Source organism: Octodon degus, unplaced genomic scaffold, assembly GCF_000260255.1.
Source record: "Octodon degus isolate 3935 unplaced genomic scaffold, OctDeg1.0 scaffold00022, whole genome shotgun sequence".
NCBI classification, from domain to species: domain Eukaryota; kingdom Metazoa; phylum Chordata; class Mammalia; order Rodentia; family Octodontidae; genus Octodon; species Octodon degus.
Window position 1 is genome coordinate 18933876 of NW_004524598.1, and position 19732 is coordinate 18953607.

Here is a 19732-nt window from a genome sequence, read left to right on the forward strand (position 1 = left end):
ATATAAAATAAAATTTGGTCAGATAGGATTTTGAGCTCTATTTCAAATAGGAAACATGCAAAAGAATTAAACATGAGACTAAACAAAGTTGTATTATTGCTGAAATGACCATTTTTAAAATTTAAAAAAAACCCTACTACTCCAACAAGTAATATTTCTGCTTTATATGCACACGTTTTCATTTTTTTCTTATATAGATTTGTACATATATTACAATTACATAGTCTTAGAGAATAAAGATATGTAATCTACATTAAGAAAACTGACATGATTAGGCAGGGCTTTTCTGCTTAATCTACCACTTTGGAGAAACATTCAAGACTACTGAGCACAAGCTCACTCTGTACATTCCCAGTGGCTAAGGTGTTTTTGAGTAGACCCTATCTGACCCATTGTTTTTGCAGTCCCATCCCCTCATTAAGCTATCACGTGACTATGAAGAGACAGCGCCAGACATCAAAATGTTCTTACACTGGTCATATGGAGCTCAGCATCTGCTCATTCCTGTCCATGGTCTTCTTTGATACTTTTTGTATTTAAAGTGGACTCTAGGGACCAAAGAGATGGCTCAGTAGAATAAGTGCTTGCCTGGCAAGCGCAAGGGCCTGAGTTCAATCCCCAGTTTTGCAAAAAAAAGAAAAGAAAGAAAGAAAAAAGAAAAATAAAATGGACTCTAGGCAATGGCAAAGGAAACTGGAACACCAGACAGTTGTTACACTTGAGGTTCAAGCTGCTTTTGGTCCTCATCCTTATGGGAGTGGATATCATCTTCTCTCCACTTAGGGACCTTTAAAGGAAACAAAATTGGGACACTTTAAATTTCCAGCTCTGGACCTGTCATAAGTTAATATAAAAACAGATGTATATTCTGTAATTGTTATCCAATCTTAGAACTAGGAATAAAAATTATTTGGGTTGAATGACCCAAATGAAAATGAAAGACCGACAATATCTATCTCATCCACCTTGATTCCATTCTCTTTCCCAAACCTTTTCACCCTGGAAATATCCAGGCATCTCCCACTCTTAAATCTTGCAGGATAGCAGAAAATGTCAATGGAGTAAAGAGGGAGGAAGTGGAGGAGAGAAAGAACTTGACGTTGTATTATTTATTTATAGGCTCTTTTGATGAGTATTTACTCAGTCTTCAACCTTAAAAGGTTCCATTTGCTTTTGTCCACTTTTATATCTTGTATAATATCTCACAGTTGTCAAATATCCCATCGTTTTTTATGAGTAGCTTTTTATTAGTATGAAAGGACTGAAAGGACATTTGTCAGATATCTTTTCTGCTTTGGAAGATACTCTCTGTCACCTATACTTTGATCTGGCTGGACACATTGCCTCTTTCTCTGGAGAGTTCATCCAGCTGCATCATGTATGTGATGTACAGGCATGCAGTCAGTCATAAGGCGAGCAGGTTTCTACTTGTTGGATTAATTACATCTTTGTCTAGAATATGGTACAGTACCTCCCAATAAACAGAATCATCATAGCAGTACTCGTTGGAGGGGTGTTCCCAGCAAGGTATCTTTAGAATTAAACCTGTAAAGATAAGCAAAATAAATCCCATTGCAATGCCACAGAGGAAAATACTTCCCTAGTAATTGAAATAGTGGGATAAAATCATCCCCTTGAGCTGACATACCTCACTCCTAGAGGCTTAGACAGCTTTAAATTTACCAGGTGCCCTGCTCGTTAGTCACCTATTATGCTGAGAGCATGGGGCTTGAGGAAGCATGGGGTGTTTCTGCTGACCTGTAACCACACCTCCAGCAACTGCTGTTCCAATGGACGAACCAAGTGCTGCGGCCTGCATGGCGACAGTAGACCTAAGAAGCCAGATACAGAACGTTGGCGCATTTCCTGGAAACCAGTGGAGGAAGCTGACCTACTCAAGCCCCCTGTGGGCAATACTATGCTAGGACAGAGCATAGTATTGCACATTAGCAGATTGTGAGTTTTTTCTTTCAGCTTTACATTGTCACTGAGACTCCTGAAGAGTTTAGAAAACTAGGTGTATTTAAACAAGAGAAACCATCTGATGCATCTTCAGGAATAAGAATATTCCTTTGTAAAAGTTGTGTGCTCTCAATAAATGATCTCTAATTTGATTTACTCAGTCAATAGTGACTACCAGCCATATGTCAGCTTTTGTTCTGAACAGGATGGGGTAAGTATAAAACAGCATTCACTACTGTCTCTGCACTGTAGTTCAAATAAACAATTACAGTGAAATTAGAAAATTGATCAGTAAGTTCAGAAGTGCAGGTTTTCGCAGTCATAGCAGAATCACTGAAGACAAGTATGTGTGTGTCATCTTAAAGAGCAGTTACACAAACAGCTTGGGAGTACAAGGTGATATAAAGCTGCTGGGATCCTGAAGGCAATACACGAGTGACAAGCTAGGAATGCGGGTGTCTCAGTGCTCCCCGGATCAAGTGATTCATAGTTGTGGAAAGACTGAATGAGGGGTTTTAGGGAGACAGACACTTGAAAAGTGAGTTCACTGGTGTGTTTGCTTTGGGGCCCAGGGGCATCACTAGAATCCAAAGAATGTACTAAATGAAAATACGAGATCACAAAACAAAAAGGAGAAATTTAATATCCCTCAAGTCCCATTAAAATAGAAACGTAAGATAAAAATATGTGTATTTGTTTATTTATTTTGTAGTACCGAGGATTGAACTCAGGACCTTGTACTTGCCAGGCAAGCGCTTGTTCTACTTAACTATCTCCCTAGCCCAAGGTTTTATGTACTTATTTATTAAAAAAAGTTTTTTGTTTGTTTGTTTGTTTCTTGTGGTGCCAGGGTTTGAACTCAGGACCTTGTGCTTGCTAGGCAAGTGCTTAAGCTAATGAGCTATCTCCCCAGCCCTAGCTGGGATTACAGGTGCACACCACCACGGCCAGTCTCCATTGCATCTTAGGGTGCCCCAGGGGCGGGGCTGGCACAGCAGGCCTGGGAATCCAACCCCTGGCCCTTGCACCTGCTTTCAGGCACTTTAATTCGCTGAGCTATTTTGCTGGCCCTGAAATATGTATATTTATGAAAATGCAATCATATTATAGTACTCAATTCTCATTAAATATGCCTTAAATTTTCCTTCATGTCAGGAGACAAAGATTTGGACTATAATAGAACTGCTGCAGAATGATGCGTGGCACACATGTACATAATTACCATTTTACACCTTGATACTTGGTTGCTTTCAGTGTTTCCTTTCTTAAACAATTCTGGGGACTGAGGAGATGGCTCAGTGGAATAAGCACTTGCCTGGCAAGCACAAGGGCCTGAGTTCAATCCCTGGTTCTACCAAAAAAAAAAAAAAAAAAAATTCCGTAAGGACTTATTAAATATGCTGTTAAACTTGTCTATCTTCCTAAGGTAAAACCTACTTAGAAATATGATCAATTGGAAGGCTGATATGTATTTTTTGTGGCTTTTTCCAAGCAGGAAATTGTATATTTAATATTATTGTATCTCTGCTTTGAGTACCACTCAGCTTTATTCATTTATTCTTTATTAGTTTGATATGTAAGAAACTGATTTCAATTTGCATTTCTTTAATCACTATTGCTACTGTGATGGTAAACATCCCGCCCCCGTCAGGGGTCGACTCTTGACAGTGAGAGGAAACGGCCCCGAAGCTAGGGATAGGAAAATCCCTCGTTCTACTCACATGTTGGACACTCCCAACGCTATCACCACAATGCTTGAGAGACCTCCAATCAGGCCAGGTAAGCCATGCAGGTTGTGCACCCCACATGTGTCGTGGATCCTCAGTGTGGTGGCAAAAAATGGCTGAGATCATAAACAGAGGAAGGGCTGTTACTTTGTTAGACATACACAGCTCTGTAACAATTGCAAGAAGAAAGTTTTATGAATTATATTTATGTATTATAATATAAAGCTTATATTTAAAATATACAATATGTTATACAATACCTACAAATAGTAAAAAAGCTACTGTAGTAAAAACATAACTTTCTATCACCTTTAAAGTCACCTTTATTTTTTGTGGAATGAACAGCTACAGTGTACTTATTTTGCATGAACTTTGTGAACATTTTTAAACCTGCCGACTGCTTTATATCCTCTCACCTACATCTCTCCATTTCCTTTACCACCCAATAAGTTTTATATATAGCTCAGTTCTGCATCAAGATTGAAGTCTCCACATAAGTCAGATGGCGTGCATGGATGACAAACTGCTGTTTCTGTCCCTAATAGCTGGGTCTGATTTCAGGCCCCACTCCTTACCTGGTGACATCCCAAAACTCTTAACAGAAGACAAAATCCTTAGTTATACAAAACAGAACTAAAAAATATTCAGTGCAAATTCTCTTGAGGAAAACAGCACAAACATGTAACACAGAATTCAGGCTAAATTACAAATAACAGCAGAGCTGCTTCTGCCTCACGGAATGAGCGGATAGACCCCCGGGGCCCCCGAAAGGTGAGCGCCACATCTGAGGGGAAGGCGAGGGCCTGCAACAACATGGGAAGATGTCTATGAAAGGAAGCAGCGGATCACTCTGTGTTGTCGATGTGCTAAAGAGGACGGTGCAGATTCGAGGCCTGACCTAGCAGCCGTGGCACTCACAGTCAGGTACTTGTATCCGAGCACAGAGACGAGTCCTGCGATGCTCCCGATGATCATAGCCACGTACGGCTGGATGTCCATGTCCGCGCAGGTGCCCACAGCGACTCCGCCGGCCAGGGTGGCGTTTTGGATGTGAACCTGTGCGGGGTGGAAGCGCAGCGAGGGGAGCAGCGTCAGCAGGCTCAGCGCCCCGTGCAGTGTTCAGCAGAAAGGGCTGCTGTGGAAGCGCAACAGAGAGCTTTTAACTCGAATGACCTTGTGTGTCAACGTGGTCGCAGTCACTGTCTCCTTGGGCGCCGGGGCACAGTGCCCAGCAAAGCAACCTAAAGGAGATCATTCCTTTGGCTCACACTTTTAGCCCGTAGACCGCTGCCTCCAGGACGCAAAGGCACGGCGGAGGGCGCAGCAAGCAAGGCTGGGCAGGTGCTTTAGATTGTGCAGAGAGCCCAGGCTGACAGGAGGAGTAGGGAGGGAGAAAAGCCTCCGGGTCACAGGGACTCCGGATAGCCCGCTCCCACCCCGCGCAGCGGACTCCTGCCTGCCCCCAATCCAGTCACCTCCCCAAATCCCACCCGCGAACCAGAACCCAAGAGGCTCACAAGGGGGAGACAGGTAGATATAAACCGCAACGAAGTTAAAGCAGAACTTTAAGTCCCTACAGAATATGATGAAAAAACATTAAAAATTAAAATATATTTTGAAAATAGGCATAAAGAATTATATAAATTTAAAAAAGTTAAAGCAGAAGCATGAGAATGACATCATCCATGTAAAAATATAAATTAAAAACGTTGTTGTAGTTGTACAAGACCTTTTTTTGTCCCAAGTGATTGACATTTGATATCTTTCTGGCCGGGGTCCCTTGGAAGAGGGTTGGTCATGGGGTAAGTGTAATCCCATGCTGGATGATGGGAGAAAATCAAAAGAAGCGCTAGTGCGGGTTGTGTGTGGAGCAAACGCTCTGGTAGCGCCCTGTGTGTTTGTGCAGTCTATAGTACACATTGGTCATTGGATGCAAAAGGAAACTCTTGTTACTGTGCGCACTGTAAAGTTTATAATACACCAATCTTCAAAGGGAGAAGGCAGAGAATACAATGCATAGGAAAGACCGTGACTGTTGCACGTGTCCCTGTTCCATGCACAGTGGGGTGGTGAGGAAAGAGGATCCGTTTCTCGTTAGCAGAATTCTGGAGAAATGACAATTCGCCAGCTCTGCTTGAGCAGGAAAATATATTTTTAAAAAGAGAACCAATGAGCCATGCCTGTAATCCCATCATTCTGGAAGAAAAAAAACAAAAATGCCCTGGGGAAGTAGCTTGGTGGGAAGACCAAGGGTTTAATTCTTAGTATGATCAATCAGTCAGCTAATCAATAACCATGCTGTACATGGATGACTTTTGTTCAGTTTCTGGTACGGCTACACTGCTAGAGACCTTATTAAATTTCACTGCTAGTCCCACTAATTTCCTTTTACATTTTCAGAACCCCACTAAGGCTATCATGTTGCACTTAGTTGTTTCATTGAGAAGAATTTTTGAGATTGGGAAAATAGAACCAACATGCACCATATTATTTTCTTACACTTTTAGGCAAGTCTTGCTTTTAGGGAAGATTTTCTAAAACTTGGGAGCAATTAGCTCTGGTATTAAAGGGATATATACCTTAAACATTTGGTTTTATATATTACGTTTCCTACCAAACAACATTTTAAATTGTCAGAATAAAAATTTGATGAGTGAATGAATGAATATCATTTTCAAAACATTTCTCCATGATCTTAAACTATGTCATTTGTCCTGCTATCCTAGTGTTCCAAAAGTGACCGCTTACACGGGCAGTTGTCGGTGTCACTAAGCACCTGGGGTACACAAGGACTCACCATGTTCAGCTTGCCCCGGTGCATGACGAGGCTGGACATCGCATAGGCCGTGAGGACGCAGGCGGCCAGTGAGAAGTAGGTGTTCACGATGGCCTTATACTGGTGGTCTCCAGCTTCAGCAATGGCGGAGTTGAAGCTCGGCCAGAAGATCCATAGAAAAAGAGTCCCTGCAAAAGTAAGGAGGGCATCAGTTCCAAGTGGGGACGACCACGCAAGGTGGGCAGCTTGCTCTGTACAGTGCTAAAGCCTCTAACTGGAGGCTCAGTCCTCTAAGGAGAGAAACAGGGCCCCGAGCAAAGTGGCCACCCCAGGAAGTGCCTTTTGAGCCTCTTTGCTCCTCCAGTGAAGTTCACTTTCCCGAATGCCTGACCAAAGGGACAAGAGTCAGGCCAGTTCATCCCCACTCACCAATCATTGCAAATAAGTCAGAGTGGTACACAGACTCTTCGTTCTTATGCTCCTCTCTCAGGCCAGATCGATACAAGATGCCTGCGACAGTCAAGCCAAAGTAGGCCCCAAAGGCATGGATCGTCATCGATGCCCCAACATCAGAGGCCTGAGGTGACAAAAAGACACTAGTGTGAACAGAGGTGAATCTGAGTTATGGAGGAAAATCAATGAAAGAATGGCTTTATTGGTTACACAGCAAAGAGAAAAGAGAAAAAGGAGCAAGAATCTGTTTGAAAAAGGTTAAAACAGGACAGAAAACAAAGGACAGTTTGGTCTCTAAAGCCTTGAAGCTTCAATAGCTCCAATCAGTATTTCAATATCTCAAAATTTCAATGCAGATTTTCTGCATGTTTTTTCACTCTGTGATATGATGTAAAAAACAAATGGCTTCCAAGACCGCTATGAAGAGACATATTTTGGTCTCTTCATTACACAGTTGGCATTTCACTCTGCATTCTTCATTTTCTGACTTGAGGGCGAAGCTCAGTGTGCCCAGCCTGCAGCCGTCTCTGTATGTTTTAAGACAGGAAAATGATAGAAAGGTATTTACTTAAGATTTTCAAATTCAAGTTCAAGTGCCAAGAGTGCTGTGGTTGTTTTCTACCTTTTATTAGACACAGAGAGATGGAGGGCGTACATACACAGCGGTTCATTGTAGATCTTCATTTGGTTGGAATGAGTTTAAAGTACATTTTCCCCCTCAACATCCTGAGGAAATGCTGGGAACGCTTCATGCCCAGCTTACATGTCACTTCCTCTGAGAGCCCCTTCTTGCTTCTACAATCTGAATTAGTTAACACTTTCTCACACCCATCCCCCAGTTATTCTTTGTGTCTTTGGGTGGATGGGTATGTACCATTAGTTTGAGTTTTCTGTCCCCCAGTAGGTGGTAAGTTCTTTATAGAGAGACCTTCATTATTTTGTGCCACCGAAGCACCCATATCTAGAAAATTTTTCAAAATATTTGTTGTTGAATTTAATTTGCAACAGAAGTATAAGAAATACTGGAGAGTCTCAAAAATGTTATATTATTCTTGGAAGAAATGTGATTTTTCATGAGGGGAAAGGAATTTGACATAGATATTTACAAAAACTTATGTTAGTATGGATGCTGCCAAAGTGAGCCCTATAAAAACTTACATAAGGTTTGATAGAAGCAGTTGTTGACTAATAATCAAAATGTAGGTAGAAGCTGATCTCTGGTAGATTGCGTAATAAAATAAAGAGTTGTAGAGTTTAAAAAAGTATATTTAATCCAGACTCAGACAAGTCATTTAACATCTGAGGCCATCAGGCTTACTGTGTATAAATGACAACAACAGAGATCCTTATCTTACGTTGTCCTTGTGAAGGGGAAAGGAGATGCTTCCAAAACCCCTCTTTTGTCATAGGCAAATAAACAAGAAGCAATAAATAGACATCATAAGTAAACGCTGGCTATCATTGCTCTGACTGGGCACCCAGTGTGTGTTTGGTTAGAGTCGATGATGCTCAGAGGTAGGAAAATAAAAGTCTTCTTACCATAAATATCTCAGCAACCAGAAACTCATTGGCAGCAAAAGCAGCAATTTCTAGAATTGTCATGATCAACATTTGGATAGGGCTTGTTTTTCCCAAGACAGCTCCAAAAGAAATTAGAACCGTGGCTGTACTAAAGTCTGCATTGATCATTCTGAGGGAAAAGAAAGAAAAATCAAAGAGTAAAACACAGCAGTCGTAAACGGTGACTTGAAAGGCTGAGTGTACAGCATCTCTCCTTGCATCAGGCTTCATCAGGGTCCTCCCCCTACTTCCTTCTACTTCTTTTCTGTGACCCTAGGATCTATGTCAGTGATGGTGAACCTATGGCACACAGGCTGCAGTCGGCTGTTCATATCTTGGAAAGTTTTGTGATGTAGTTCTCTTTTAGGACAAGAGATTGCTTTTTCCAAACTAAAACCTCAGTGTTTGGGTTTAATTGCAGTGTTAGCACTTTGCAATCAGTAAGTGGGTTTGGGGATTGCAGTTTGGGTACTTGGTCCCTAAAAGGTTCACGTCACTGCTCTAGGTGATCTCAGTACTCAGTTTTTACCTGTCCTTGATTTCATTAGAGGTTTTGGTTAAGTTCAGCTGATAAATGAATTACTTCCACAAAAATAAAAACAGTTGTTTACATTTTAAAAACACTTTTCACAAAATGACTAACAAGGTGGATTTACTCTTTATGGAAGATTTCGTGCACATTTAAAGTCAAACCAGCAAAGTTAGAGACATGAATGAATGACCCAGTGCAGTAGAGCAAGGTGTTGATGTGGATTCTTAGATTTCTGCGAGCTTCTGTTGCTTAAGGTGGCATTTTCCAGACAGCTCAGAGCCTCAGTGAAGCTCAGGGAAACAACCAATCTAAAACAAAGGGTTGCTATGAATTATCTTGGTCTGTTTGTGCTACTATAAGAAAATACCATAAACCAAGTAGCTTATAAACAATAAAGATTTACTTCTCATAATTCTTGAAGTCAAGATCCTGACAGATTTTTTTTTTTTTCTGGTTAGGGCTAGCTTTTTGGTTCCTAGAGGGTGCCTTCTAGCTGTGGCCTCAGTGTGGTCTGAGACGAAGAGTCTCTCTTGAACCTCTTTTACAAGGACACTGTTATGGTTTATAGGCAGGATACCTTCCCAAGGTATCATTTGAACACAACTAGGACCTTTGGGAGGGTTATTGCAGCTAGACAGTGGGGCTTGGTTGGCAGAGACGGGCTTCTGTGGGAGTCTCATGGAAGGCTCTCCGTCCCTGGGCTGTCTGCTCTGGCTCACCATGACGTGAGTAGTGTTCTTCCTCTGCTGTACTTCTGTGCTATTTCCCCGGCCATAACACCGGCCCATGAGGGACTGCAACGTGGGCCAAAAGAAACTTCTAAGTGGAAGGTGGTGTGTACTGAGGAAAATAACTTAGAAGGGCACTAATTCCCTTCCGGGGAGCCCGGCCCTTGTGACTGAACAACCTCCCGCAGGCTTCCCCTCCCATCATCATCACCTTGGGGGTAAAGACTTCATCATATGTGTGGGGGTGCAGGGGACCCACCATTCAGGCAGACCCTAGCATGCCACTTACTCCTTGATTCCGATGTGGAACTTCTGGCCCTGGGAGTGGAGCAGCCCCTGTGCAATCGTGCCCCACTGGAGGCCCAGGGCAGCAATGAGCAGGTTGAAGCCCACACTGCTGAAGCCATATTTCTTCAGAAATGTCATGAGGAAACCAAAACCCACGAATATCATCACGTGCACATCTTGAAATACTGGAAAAGAGCAGAGGGGGAAAGTCTGTATGTGGAAAGCACAGAGTGTCAAGTTACAGCGTAAGCTGGGACTCAAAATGTAGCATGTGTTTATTTTATTTACTTATTTATTTTTTATGAGCAGAATATATTTATTGAGAGAAAGAAAGCTCCTGTCCAACAGAGGGACAGGAGGGAGGCCCGAGCGGGAAGTTCCCCGTGTAGTATGTGTTTAAAATTTAAAATTTTATAGTACAGCTAAAGGCAAATTGCCATTAATCTTCCTCAGTGTACTCAAAATGCTCTCACTTCTGTGGTGCGCACCGTCCCTCCTGTCACTCTGAAGGAGTTCTGGAAGGCCTTTGTGGTGTCTTCAGTTCCTCTGTTGTGACTTCCTAGATGCCCTGAATCTATTCAGGTTGCTTCAGTTTCATAGCCATTTATACTTGGAGTAGCAGTCAGAGTCCCAGAGCCTGTGCCTGTGGTGAATGCAGCCACACCGGGATGCTTCAGTGAGCCTCCTTCCCTCGGGAGGACCCTGGGGAGCACCATTCGCCATGCTTCTGTGAGCCTCCTTCCCTCGGGAGGACCCTGGGGAGCACCATTCGCCATGCTTCTGTGAGCCTCCTTCCCTCGGGAGGACCCTGGGGAGCACCATTCGCCATACTTTTTTTAAAAAAATTATACTTTGTAAAGACAGTCACAAAAGAGTTCTAGAAAGGCTGCAGAAATGCTTCAAACTGATGGGATAAATGTTCAAAGTGAGGGGTTATATTTTGAGAGGGATTAATAGCAATGTATCCCGTATTGTAGTGAAGTTTTAAAAATTACTGTGCTTTTTCAATCATGCCTTGCATCGTCCATCTAATAAATGTTAGCACTTTTGTATAAAACACCACTAGAAGGGACCATTATATGGGAATAAGTGGTTGCCATGGTTACTGTTTGGTCTGGTAACCCTGTCTGGTTTCATCCTCATCAAAATTTGTACCCGTTTTGTGTGTGTGTGGTCAGAGCTGATGCCTCAACAAGCTGAATGTAAATGCAGTACCAGCCTGCTACTTGCCAGCCGAGAGAGCACATGTTATGCGCCACATAAACCTTTAGTTCAATGAGAAGATTTGTACTAATAGTGTTCAGACAGGATATCATGTCTGCATCTTGTGCTACGAATAACTACTACGAAGACAACAATATGCAATGTATTAATTATTGTAACTGTCCTACTAACCTGTTTTGAAACCATCTCATTGCTATTTGTTTCTCAATAAAGTTAATAAAAAATAAAATAAAAAATAAACCTTTTCTTGGATGTACTGCCATAGCTATAACCTTCATCTCTCCCCTGAGACATGTTTTAAGAATTTTCCACCCCAGGAAGGCTTTGCAGGGCCCAGTGTCACTGCTGCCTGACTTCCCCAATCCTTCAAGGGAAAATTAATGCTTCTACTTGTCATTTACACAGCTTTGGTGTAGACCTCAGCTTTATAATTCATCATGTTGTATGAATATGTATTTAGCATGCACCACACTGTCATTATTAGTCAAAGAAGGGTCCATTTCCTGTACTAAATTGGGCTTTTGTTGGTAGTGGTGGGGATTAAACCCTGGGCCTTGTGGGTGATAGGAGAGCCACATGCGCATTCTGAGTTTCTTGATTGATGAAATGAAGCATTCCTCTTTTGTTTCTTTCTTTTTTTGGTGGAACCGGGGATTGAACTCAGGCCCTTGCGCTTGCCAGAGAAGCACTTATTCTAGTGAGCCATCTCCCCGGCCCCTCCTCTTTTGTTTCTGCGAACTTGGCATGATGGTGTGAATATAGGAGAAGCAAAGTGTGTTTGGTTGCTGAATGAATAAATGAATGAGCTACAGGCTCCGTTTGTCAGATGTTTCCAAAAGATCAGCCTTGGAATCTCAACCAAATTATTATGGGAGACAAGGGAGATAAGAACAACATTAGCACTTTACCGACCCTGGAGCACTAAGCAAACACAGGCTGTTTCCACCTGAGGGATAAATACTTGACTTGGTATCTGTAGACCTGGGCTTTGGTTTCTTAATTCTAACCCACATTTTTGTGACCCTGGAAGGGTGGAGTCCCTTTGCTTTATGAAGTTCAGTTTTTAAGCTGCTCTACTTTATGGTGGTTCTCTGAATGGGACACACAGTGGAGGAAGATTTGCATATGGTAAGGTATGATACTTATGAAGCATGTGATCAGAAAGTTCTAGAAAGGCTGCAGAAATGCTTCAAACTGGTGTGTGCCTGTAATCCCAGCACTCTGCAGGACAGTGGAGGGTCAGAAGTTTGAACTCAGCGTGGGTTCATCTGAGCAACGTAGTGAGAACTTGCTTTGTAAAAACGATATATGGCATGATATTAACTGAGAAGTTGAAGTTGATATAGCTGGGAATGCAGCCCAGTGAAAAAAATCTTGGATTCAGTCTCCAGTACCAAATAAATAAGTAAATAAACACACATGCTCAAATGTAACATAGCGAAAACTTTGCCCACAAGAATGTAAGACAGTGAAAACTCTGCTCTCAAAACCCCCTGCAGCTTAGTTGGTGATACATGTATTTGAATGACTCATTTGTAACTGACAGTTTTGCGCTTAAGTAATCAAAAATGCTTGACTATTTGCAATTTGTTATGGTTCAATTTGATAGATGCACAAAAAGAAATTGATGTCAAATTTGAAAAACAATGAGGGGAAATGAACTTTTCAAGTGCTGCGTCAGGGTTGGCTATTGCAGCCAGAGTTTCAGTAAAACAGGCAAAAGGAGAAAACATATACATCCCAGAAGACATCAGAGATCAGAGATCGTTTGGTTTGTACAAAGGGTGGAATCAGGATTTGGGTTCTGGTTCTGCGGATCCTTTCATTCACTGAGGGTGGCAGTGTTATACAGGTAGTTAGGCATTCGGGGGCTCGAAGGACATAATGAATCAAAGCAATATGCTTTGCCAACTGTAGTTAAACAAACACAGACCTCATTCTGATGTACTTAATCATCTTGTATGTCTCACGCTAAAAATCTTCCTACAGAGCTCAGTGAAATCCTAGGGGCATGCCTTGCACATAGTTACTAAACACAGTCAGCCAAAACACCCAGGCCACTTATTTTTTAAAATAAATCGAAGAAGCATTTCACATTCCTAGTTGTTATGGCCGATGACCCTCTGATATAAAAACGAATAAAAGCATAATATTTTAAGATCTGCCACATTGGGCTAAGAACTTAGGAACAGTCCAGGGAAAAATGTAATCTCTAAAATCACCAACCAGCGAGTCCTAATCAAGTGCTGATGAGCCTCACAGACACTGGGGACATTTTACCAGACCTTGCAGAAACGACTTATTTCAAGACCTTTTCATCGACGTTTGAAAGGACTAACAGAGGATAGTTGGGCCAAAAAGGCAGAACTTCGTAACAAAAATATCATTTAAATAAAGAGGCTGGTATCCCACACAAGGGCTGTCTCAGCATTCCCAGCTGTCTTCCTTAGCCTGCCCCTGCGTTTGCAGCAAGTCTCCTTGGCCCCTCCCGGCGACTGCCTGGGCCACAGGAGCTGAAGTCTGCAGGCGCTGACCACAGGAGCGTGCCTGCGCCAGCGAGGGCCGGACACGCCCAGCGCCCAGCGCCCAGCGCCCAGCGCCCAGCGCGGGGACCTCCAGCGGTCAGCCAGGCCTTCTCCTTCTGCTCCTAAGCGCTTCCCCAGGAAGTGCTGAGCTTCACGGTGCCGGTCCTCACCCCATGCTTATCCAGGGAGCCCAAGAACCAGGATCCTACTCCTCTCTCTTCCCCTTTTGCTACAGGGATCGAACCGAGGTCCTTGTACTTCTTTTCAGGAGACAATGTCACTAGGTTTCCCAGTTTGAGTCTTGAGATTTTCTAGCCTCGGCCTCTTGAATAACATTAGCAGCTTTGTAATGTCTAATACTGGGAGAAATTACAGTGTTCTGTAGATTCTGTCTCTATCCTTACTGGGTGGAAAATACATTCAGTTGGGGGAAAGGATTTCACGTGTGAAGTACAACTTAAGGTTTCCACCTTTGATTCAATGCTTGTTACCACTTTGTACCACAAGGGGGCACAAAAACCTCATCCATTATTTAAGTGAATCGAGAGCCTTTCCAAAGCTGTGAAGGTGCTCGACAAATAACAAATGTTTATGAAAAGTAGAATAAGAGCGATGAATAATTAAGATTATGGATTTCTTCTACCCTGCTTTGAGAGTTTGCCAGTGGGAGGAGGGGCGCTGGCGAGCACCGAGGAGCCCCAGCGGCCTAGCGCCACGCGGAGACGCTGCTCTCAGATCGCCTCGTACTTTCGCAGGGAGTCGGTGCTTCCCACTTCTTTGCAACATTTTGGGCCGCGGAGACGTTTTAGACCCGAGCAGAAAATGCCGACTTGCCTCCCCAAGACTTCCCGCCGGGCGGCGCAGCCCGCCTGGGGTTCTAGCCGAGCAGGCAGGAGGCTGCAGCCTCAGGCCCGTCGGTCCTTGCTCCCCTCGCCCTGGGCTCGCTGCCCACATATTTTCTTGAAAACTAGCATCAGAAAATGGAGATCTTGAGAAATTTAAACGCGAAGAAACCTCATTAGTATTAACATCGGGGAGATGGCTCAGTAGAATAAGCGCTTCCCTGGCAAGCGCAAGGGCCTGAATTCAATCCCCAGTTAAAAAAAAAAAAAAGCCAAGGTATTAACATCGTAAAGGCTTTAGATTTTCCATGTCCCTCGCTGTGATAAAATGGTGCCCTTCACGTTCTTAGGGACGCGTCAGCGCTCTGTGGCAGCTAGCGGTGCTGTGGTATTAGAATCCTTCGCTGTGTGCACGCCCTTGGGCAACCCATCAATCTCACCAAGCCTCAGTTTCCTTGTCTGTAAAATAGGTCTTACTCTGCAAGTCTCCAGGAAGGCACAGGTTTTGTTCCGTTTACCTCCTTGTGTCCCCAGTAGCTGGAAAAGGGTAGGTCAGGACAGAAAGAGCACACAGAGCTCAGGTGTACGTGGAACACGAAGCAAGCTTTTGCATTCCAGTACTGGTATGGATTAGGAATAATTGTGTTCAGGATCCATCCATAGGAAAGCAACAAAATGTAGTCATTTTCAAATAGTCAAACATGTTTCTTTGCCTTTGTAAAAAATGTTTTATTCGTAGCTAAGTACATAACATTACATTAAATTCACAGGGGCTCAAAAATGCTTTGAGCTCTGCAGACTGTTCACAGTACAGAGAAATAAAATAATCTTGTTTTCAGTGACTTAACACATTCCACAAAGAAGACATTCTTGCTCTTTAAAAGTTGACTGGCATTTCCAGGCATGGTGGCACCCACCCGTAATCCCAGAACTCAGGAGGCTGAGGCAGGAGGACCACTGAAAGCTCCAGGCCAGCCTGGGTTATACATAATGAGTTCAAGGCCAGACTGAACTGCATAGTGAGAACTTGTTTCAGAAAGCCAAGACAAAGTCAGAGCGTTGACTGATGTTAAATGGAGACTAAAATATATTTTGAAATGTCTGTTAGGGAAAATAGGTCCATAAATTCCAATCTGGTAAACAATGTTGGTCACATAGTAGAGTGGCTAAAGTACAGGATTTTGAGGTGAACAGCCGATGTTGGAACTCAGTGAGTTTCTTTCTCTAAACATTTGGCCTTGGTCAAATTATTTGATCTGTCTAAAACCTAATTGCATTATAGTTATTTCTTCTTAACATTTATACATACTAAGCGTTGAATCTGATGTCAGAAGCCAGAACCTGGCAGGACAAAGTTAGCTTCAACATCATCGCCAGGGTCATTGTCACTGCTATGACCTCCACTATTATAGCCCTCATCCTCCTCCTTTTTAGTACCCTCCACCCCACCCGGTTGGTGTTTGTCTCAAATTCTAATGTAGGATCTTTGACACTGGGACTTAGAAAGTTCAACTTGAACCATGGTCTTAATATAATTTTATTTGAATAATATTAATCCTGGATCATATTGTTGGCATTTTTATTATTCTATTACATTTCTTTGCTTTCATGTAAACCAGATAGTAGAATTATATTTATTTTATGGAAAAATTTACAAGTGTTATAATAATTCTTTTATCTTTGAATAACAATGTGGCACATGCCTGATACTTAAAATTTATTGAATGAACAAATTACATAAAATGTATAAAAACATGCAAATTTAAGCATAATCCTATTCTGTATTATTGCTCTCTCACTTGATAATGACAAACTTGTGACCCTTTTAGATATTTATGTGATGTAGAGGCAGCTAGACTTGGAGTTCGAGTATAACTTGACTCCTTCCTGAACTTTCAGTTTTATATTTTCTGCTAAGTCACTCCAGCTTGCAGTTTCTACACGACAAAACTCCCCAGTGTATTTTCCTTTACAAATGTAGGAAAGAAAGCACAAGTGCCAAATTGTTGTTTTAATTAGACCTACGCTATATACTGTAATGATTATTGCTACTATTTTAAATTTTTAGAAGTACTTCAGCTTTATTTTTAAAAAGTAATCTGCGTGACAGCCTGCTAAGATCTCCCTCTCTGGTTACTAAGGTAATAACGTTGATAGTATGACTTGATGATAATTAATACTCCACTAGTTGTAGTTATATTAACTATTTCAGAGTCTGCCTTTCTCAACTCAAGCTCTCCATTCTCTCTGCCACCGTCCCTGCGGAAGGACCCTGCTTTTTTATGTTAAAGGTTCACAATTCTCTTCTCATCATACGAACAAACTTTCTCTCAGAATACAGTAAAACCGGGAGTAGCTGAGCAATACTAAATTAAATTGAAATTAAATTAAACTTCAAACCCCATTGACTTCCTACACTGTCCTAAACAGCCCTTCTCGTGCCTTAGGATCCACATGGGAGCTAAGTGCCCTTCGTATCTCTCCATTTGGTTTCTGTTCTCTCTTTATTGTGGTTCTTTTTGACAGGCAGGGGGCATGAGTTAATATTTCTATCCCTTGAGAGAATGTGTGGTTAATTTAAAAGAAAAAGAACGATGTTGAGCAGTAGGTATGAGCAAAAATAATACATCATTTTAATTTTCAGTGTTTCGCTATTGTTGGATAGATGCACAATGTATCCAGGAGCCTTACTCGTTGCGAGAAGGCCGGATGCTCCTGCATAAATCTCTCGACTATGTACCTCAACAGCAGTTCTAGCTATCACATGGTTCTCCAAGGTCCTCAAAGCTTACCACATTACAGTATTTAAAGATTTTCCCACTGTGTGAAACCGAAAAGCCCAACAGGGTAAAAGAAGAAGCAAATTGCCTACTCACGGGGGTACAGCTGAAGGAAGCTGTCCATTTTGGTTGGCCTGGTCGTGTTCAGTTGCTGGGCAATATTCTGATCTGCTTCATACTCAACAAAGAATTGAAATAAAGCAATCATGGAAGCCTCCAGGCCTATGGCCACGAGAGGGAATGTGAACCTCATGTTGGTCGCTAAGGACAGAGACACACTGAGGACCTTCAGGCTGTGAAAAGTTGATAAGAACGGAGGCGGGCTGTGTGTGAAAGCAGGCTGCAGCCTTCAGGCATCCAATGACGTCCCAAGAAGAGCTGGGCAAGAATGGTTGAAACATCCCGCCCACTGGAAATTATGCCTGTTAATCTGACTATAGTTTTGAATGTTAGTTTGAAGTACGTACAATGTAGATTGAGAAAAATCTTCAGTTGTGTAGTGTAGAGTGGAAGATACCAAATTATTCAGTACACGAATATCCAGAATCTTACTGAACTTAAATCAGTAGGCCCTCCTTAAGTGCTTTTTGTAGGGTCAGGGGGTATGAGTTAATGTTTTTAGCCCTTGAAAGAACTTGTGGTTAATTCAAGAGATAAAGAAGAACACTTAGCAGTAGGCATAAGATGCAACAATAATACCTTATCTTAATTTTCAGTGTTTTGCTCTGATTGTTGGATAGACTCATAGTGTATCCTAGTGCCAGAGACTGTTCTAGGCTGTTTATGAGACACAAATCTAAACTTCCTAGAAGAAATCATGGATTGAGTTGTGGAGGCAGAAATATAAGCAAATGATTCTATAGAGACAGACAAGTAACAAAATGGTGGTTATAAGAGTATCAGAAGACATAAATGATTATAAAGCACAATTTTACTTTTGATATCCTTTGCCTTGGGCTAACAAACATTAGGTGAGATGACATTGATATGTAAACTAGAAAAATGAGATATTGCCAGTAAAAGAGACAAAAGGAACAGCATAAATCCTGGAAGAGCATGGCATGTTTAAGGGACATAAGCAGTTAGGTAAGCCAGCTGGCCAATGGCGAAGGAAAGGGGCGTGGGTGGAGATGAAGCCGTCTCCCAGCTGGACTGCGGGATGCGAAGGGTCTCCCAGGCACCCCTGAGGGTGTCAGCTAGGGAGTACTAGCCCACTGACAATGGGCAGTATGGAACAGTATAAGAAACAGTGTGGCCTTTTCCGTATGTTTTCTTTCTTTGAAATTAATTTATGCAATGTTATTTTTATGTTTTTATTACAATTGTTAGCTTATATTAATTGTATAAGATAATAGGTTTAAGCATGTGATTTTCAGCCATGCATATAATGTGCTTTGATTGTGTCACCTCTCCTAGTCCTCTCCTAAGCCCTCTTTAGTGTCTACTTATGCTGTGTGTGTGTGTGTGTGTGTGTATGTGTGTGTCTTTTTGATGTTTTTTCCACAATCGAACAAGAAATCTAAATGATATCTGAAATTTTATAAATATGTAACTCAAATATTTGGAAAATGGTATATCTGGTGATCCTGCTGGTGGCCCCGTGGAATGGCTTCCCATGCCTGCCTACAGGGACACACCTGTACATTCTGCATGGTGGTGATTTCTGGCTTTGTAGCTGCCTACAGAAGGTTTGTGAGAATGTAAACAAGCCATAAATTTAGGGCTGTTGAGATAGCTCAGCGGACTAAGCGCCTACCTAGGCAGGAACAGGGACCAGAGTTTGACCCCTCTACCACATACCACACTGGTCCTGCCCTGGGGTGCACTGAGCTGGTCACCGAGCCGGGGCATGGTGGCACATGCCTGTGATCCCAGTGCTGGGGAGGCTGAGACGGGAGGATCACTACTAGTCCGAGTTGCATGGTAAGACCCTGTGCCAAATTCATAAAAACAACCCATAAATTTAAAGAATTTCTATTGATCAACTATACAAATACTCATGAAAATAGCAACCAATTATATTCTGCAAGAACATCTTAGCAATATTATAAATTAAAACACTCTCCCATCCCACTCATTCTCCATGACAGTTCTAGGCAGTGACCAGCCAGCACACTGAGAACCGAAGTTCCTTTTGAGCCACTTAGTGAGGCCGTGGAAGGATTTGGGTTCAGTGTGTCCCCTTCGAGGGCTTCAGGCTCGCTGCTCCTCTTCGCAGCGTGACTGCTCTATGGGAATGAACTGCCTAAGTTCATTTCCAAGGTGGGTCACGAGCTATTACTCTTCTTCAGGTTTTCACCCGCAATTTCCTGTCTAGGTAAACCGCTCCTCCCCG

General features: G+C 42.4%; 1 protein-coding gene across 1 annotated transcript; it reads right to left on the reverse strand.

Moving 5' to 3' along the window:
• Positions 1-712: 712 nt before the first annotated feature.
• Rhag (Rh associated glycoprotein) lies at positions 713-17650 on the reverse strand. The gene is made up of 10 exons (XM_004628309.1): positions 17494-17650; positions 10028-10211; positions 8458-8608; positions 6895-7042; positions 6487-6653; positions 4608-4745; positions 3684-3805; positions 1759-1832; positions 1472-1545; positions 713-787 (listed from the first exon to the last, which is right to left on the reverse strand). The coding sequence occupies exons 1-10, from the start codon at positions 17648-17650 to the stop codon at positions 713-715; spliced, it is 1290 nt and encodes a 429-aa protein (XP_004628366.1).
• Between the last annotated feature and the right edge of the window lie 2082 nt (positions 17651-19732).

What these genes read in the sequence shown, in the direction of transcription:
- Rhag (XM_004628309.1), bottom strand. Translation starts at nt 17,650, where the DNA reads ATGAGGTTCACATTCCCTCTCGTGGCCATAGGCCTGGAGGCTTCCATG. An exon ending in TGACTTATTTGCAATGATTG is followed by an intron (nt 6,654 to 6,894) that starts GTGAGTGGGGAT and finishes TTACTTTTGCAG; the next exon opens with GGACTCTTTTTCTATGGATC. An exon ending in GCGTTGGGAGTGTCCAACAT is followed by an intron (nt 1,833 to 3,683) that starts GTGAGTAGAACG and finishes CTGGCTTCTTAG; the next exon opens with GTCTACTGTCGCCATGCAGG.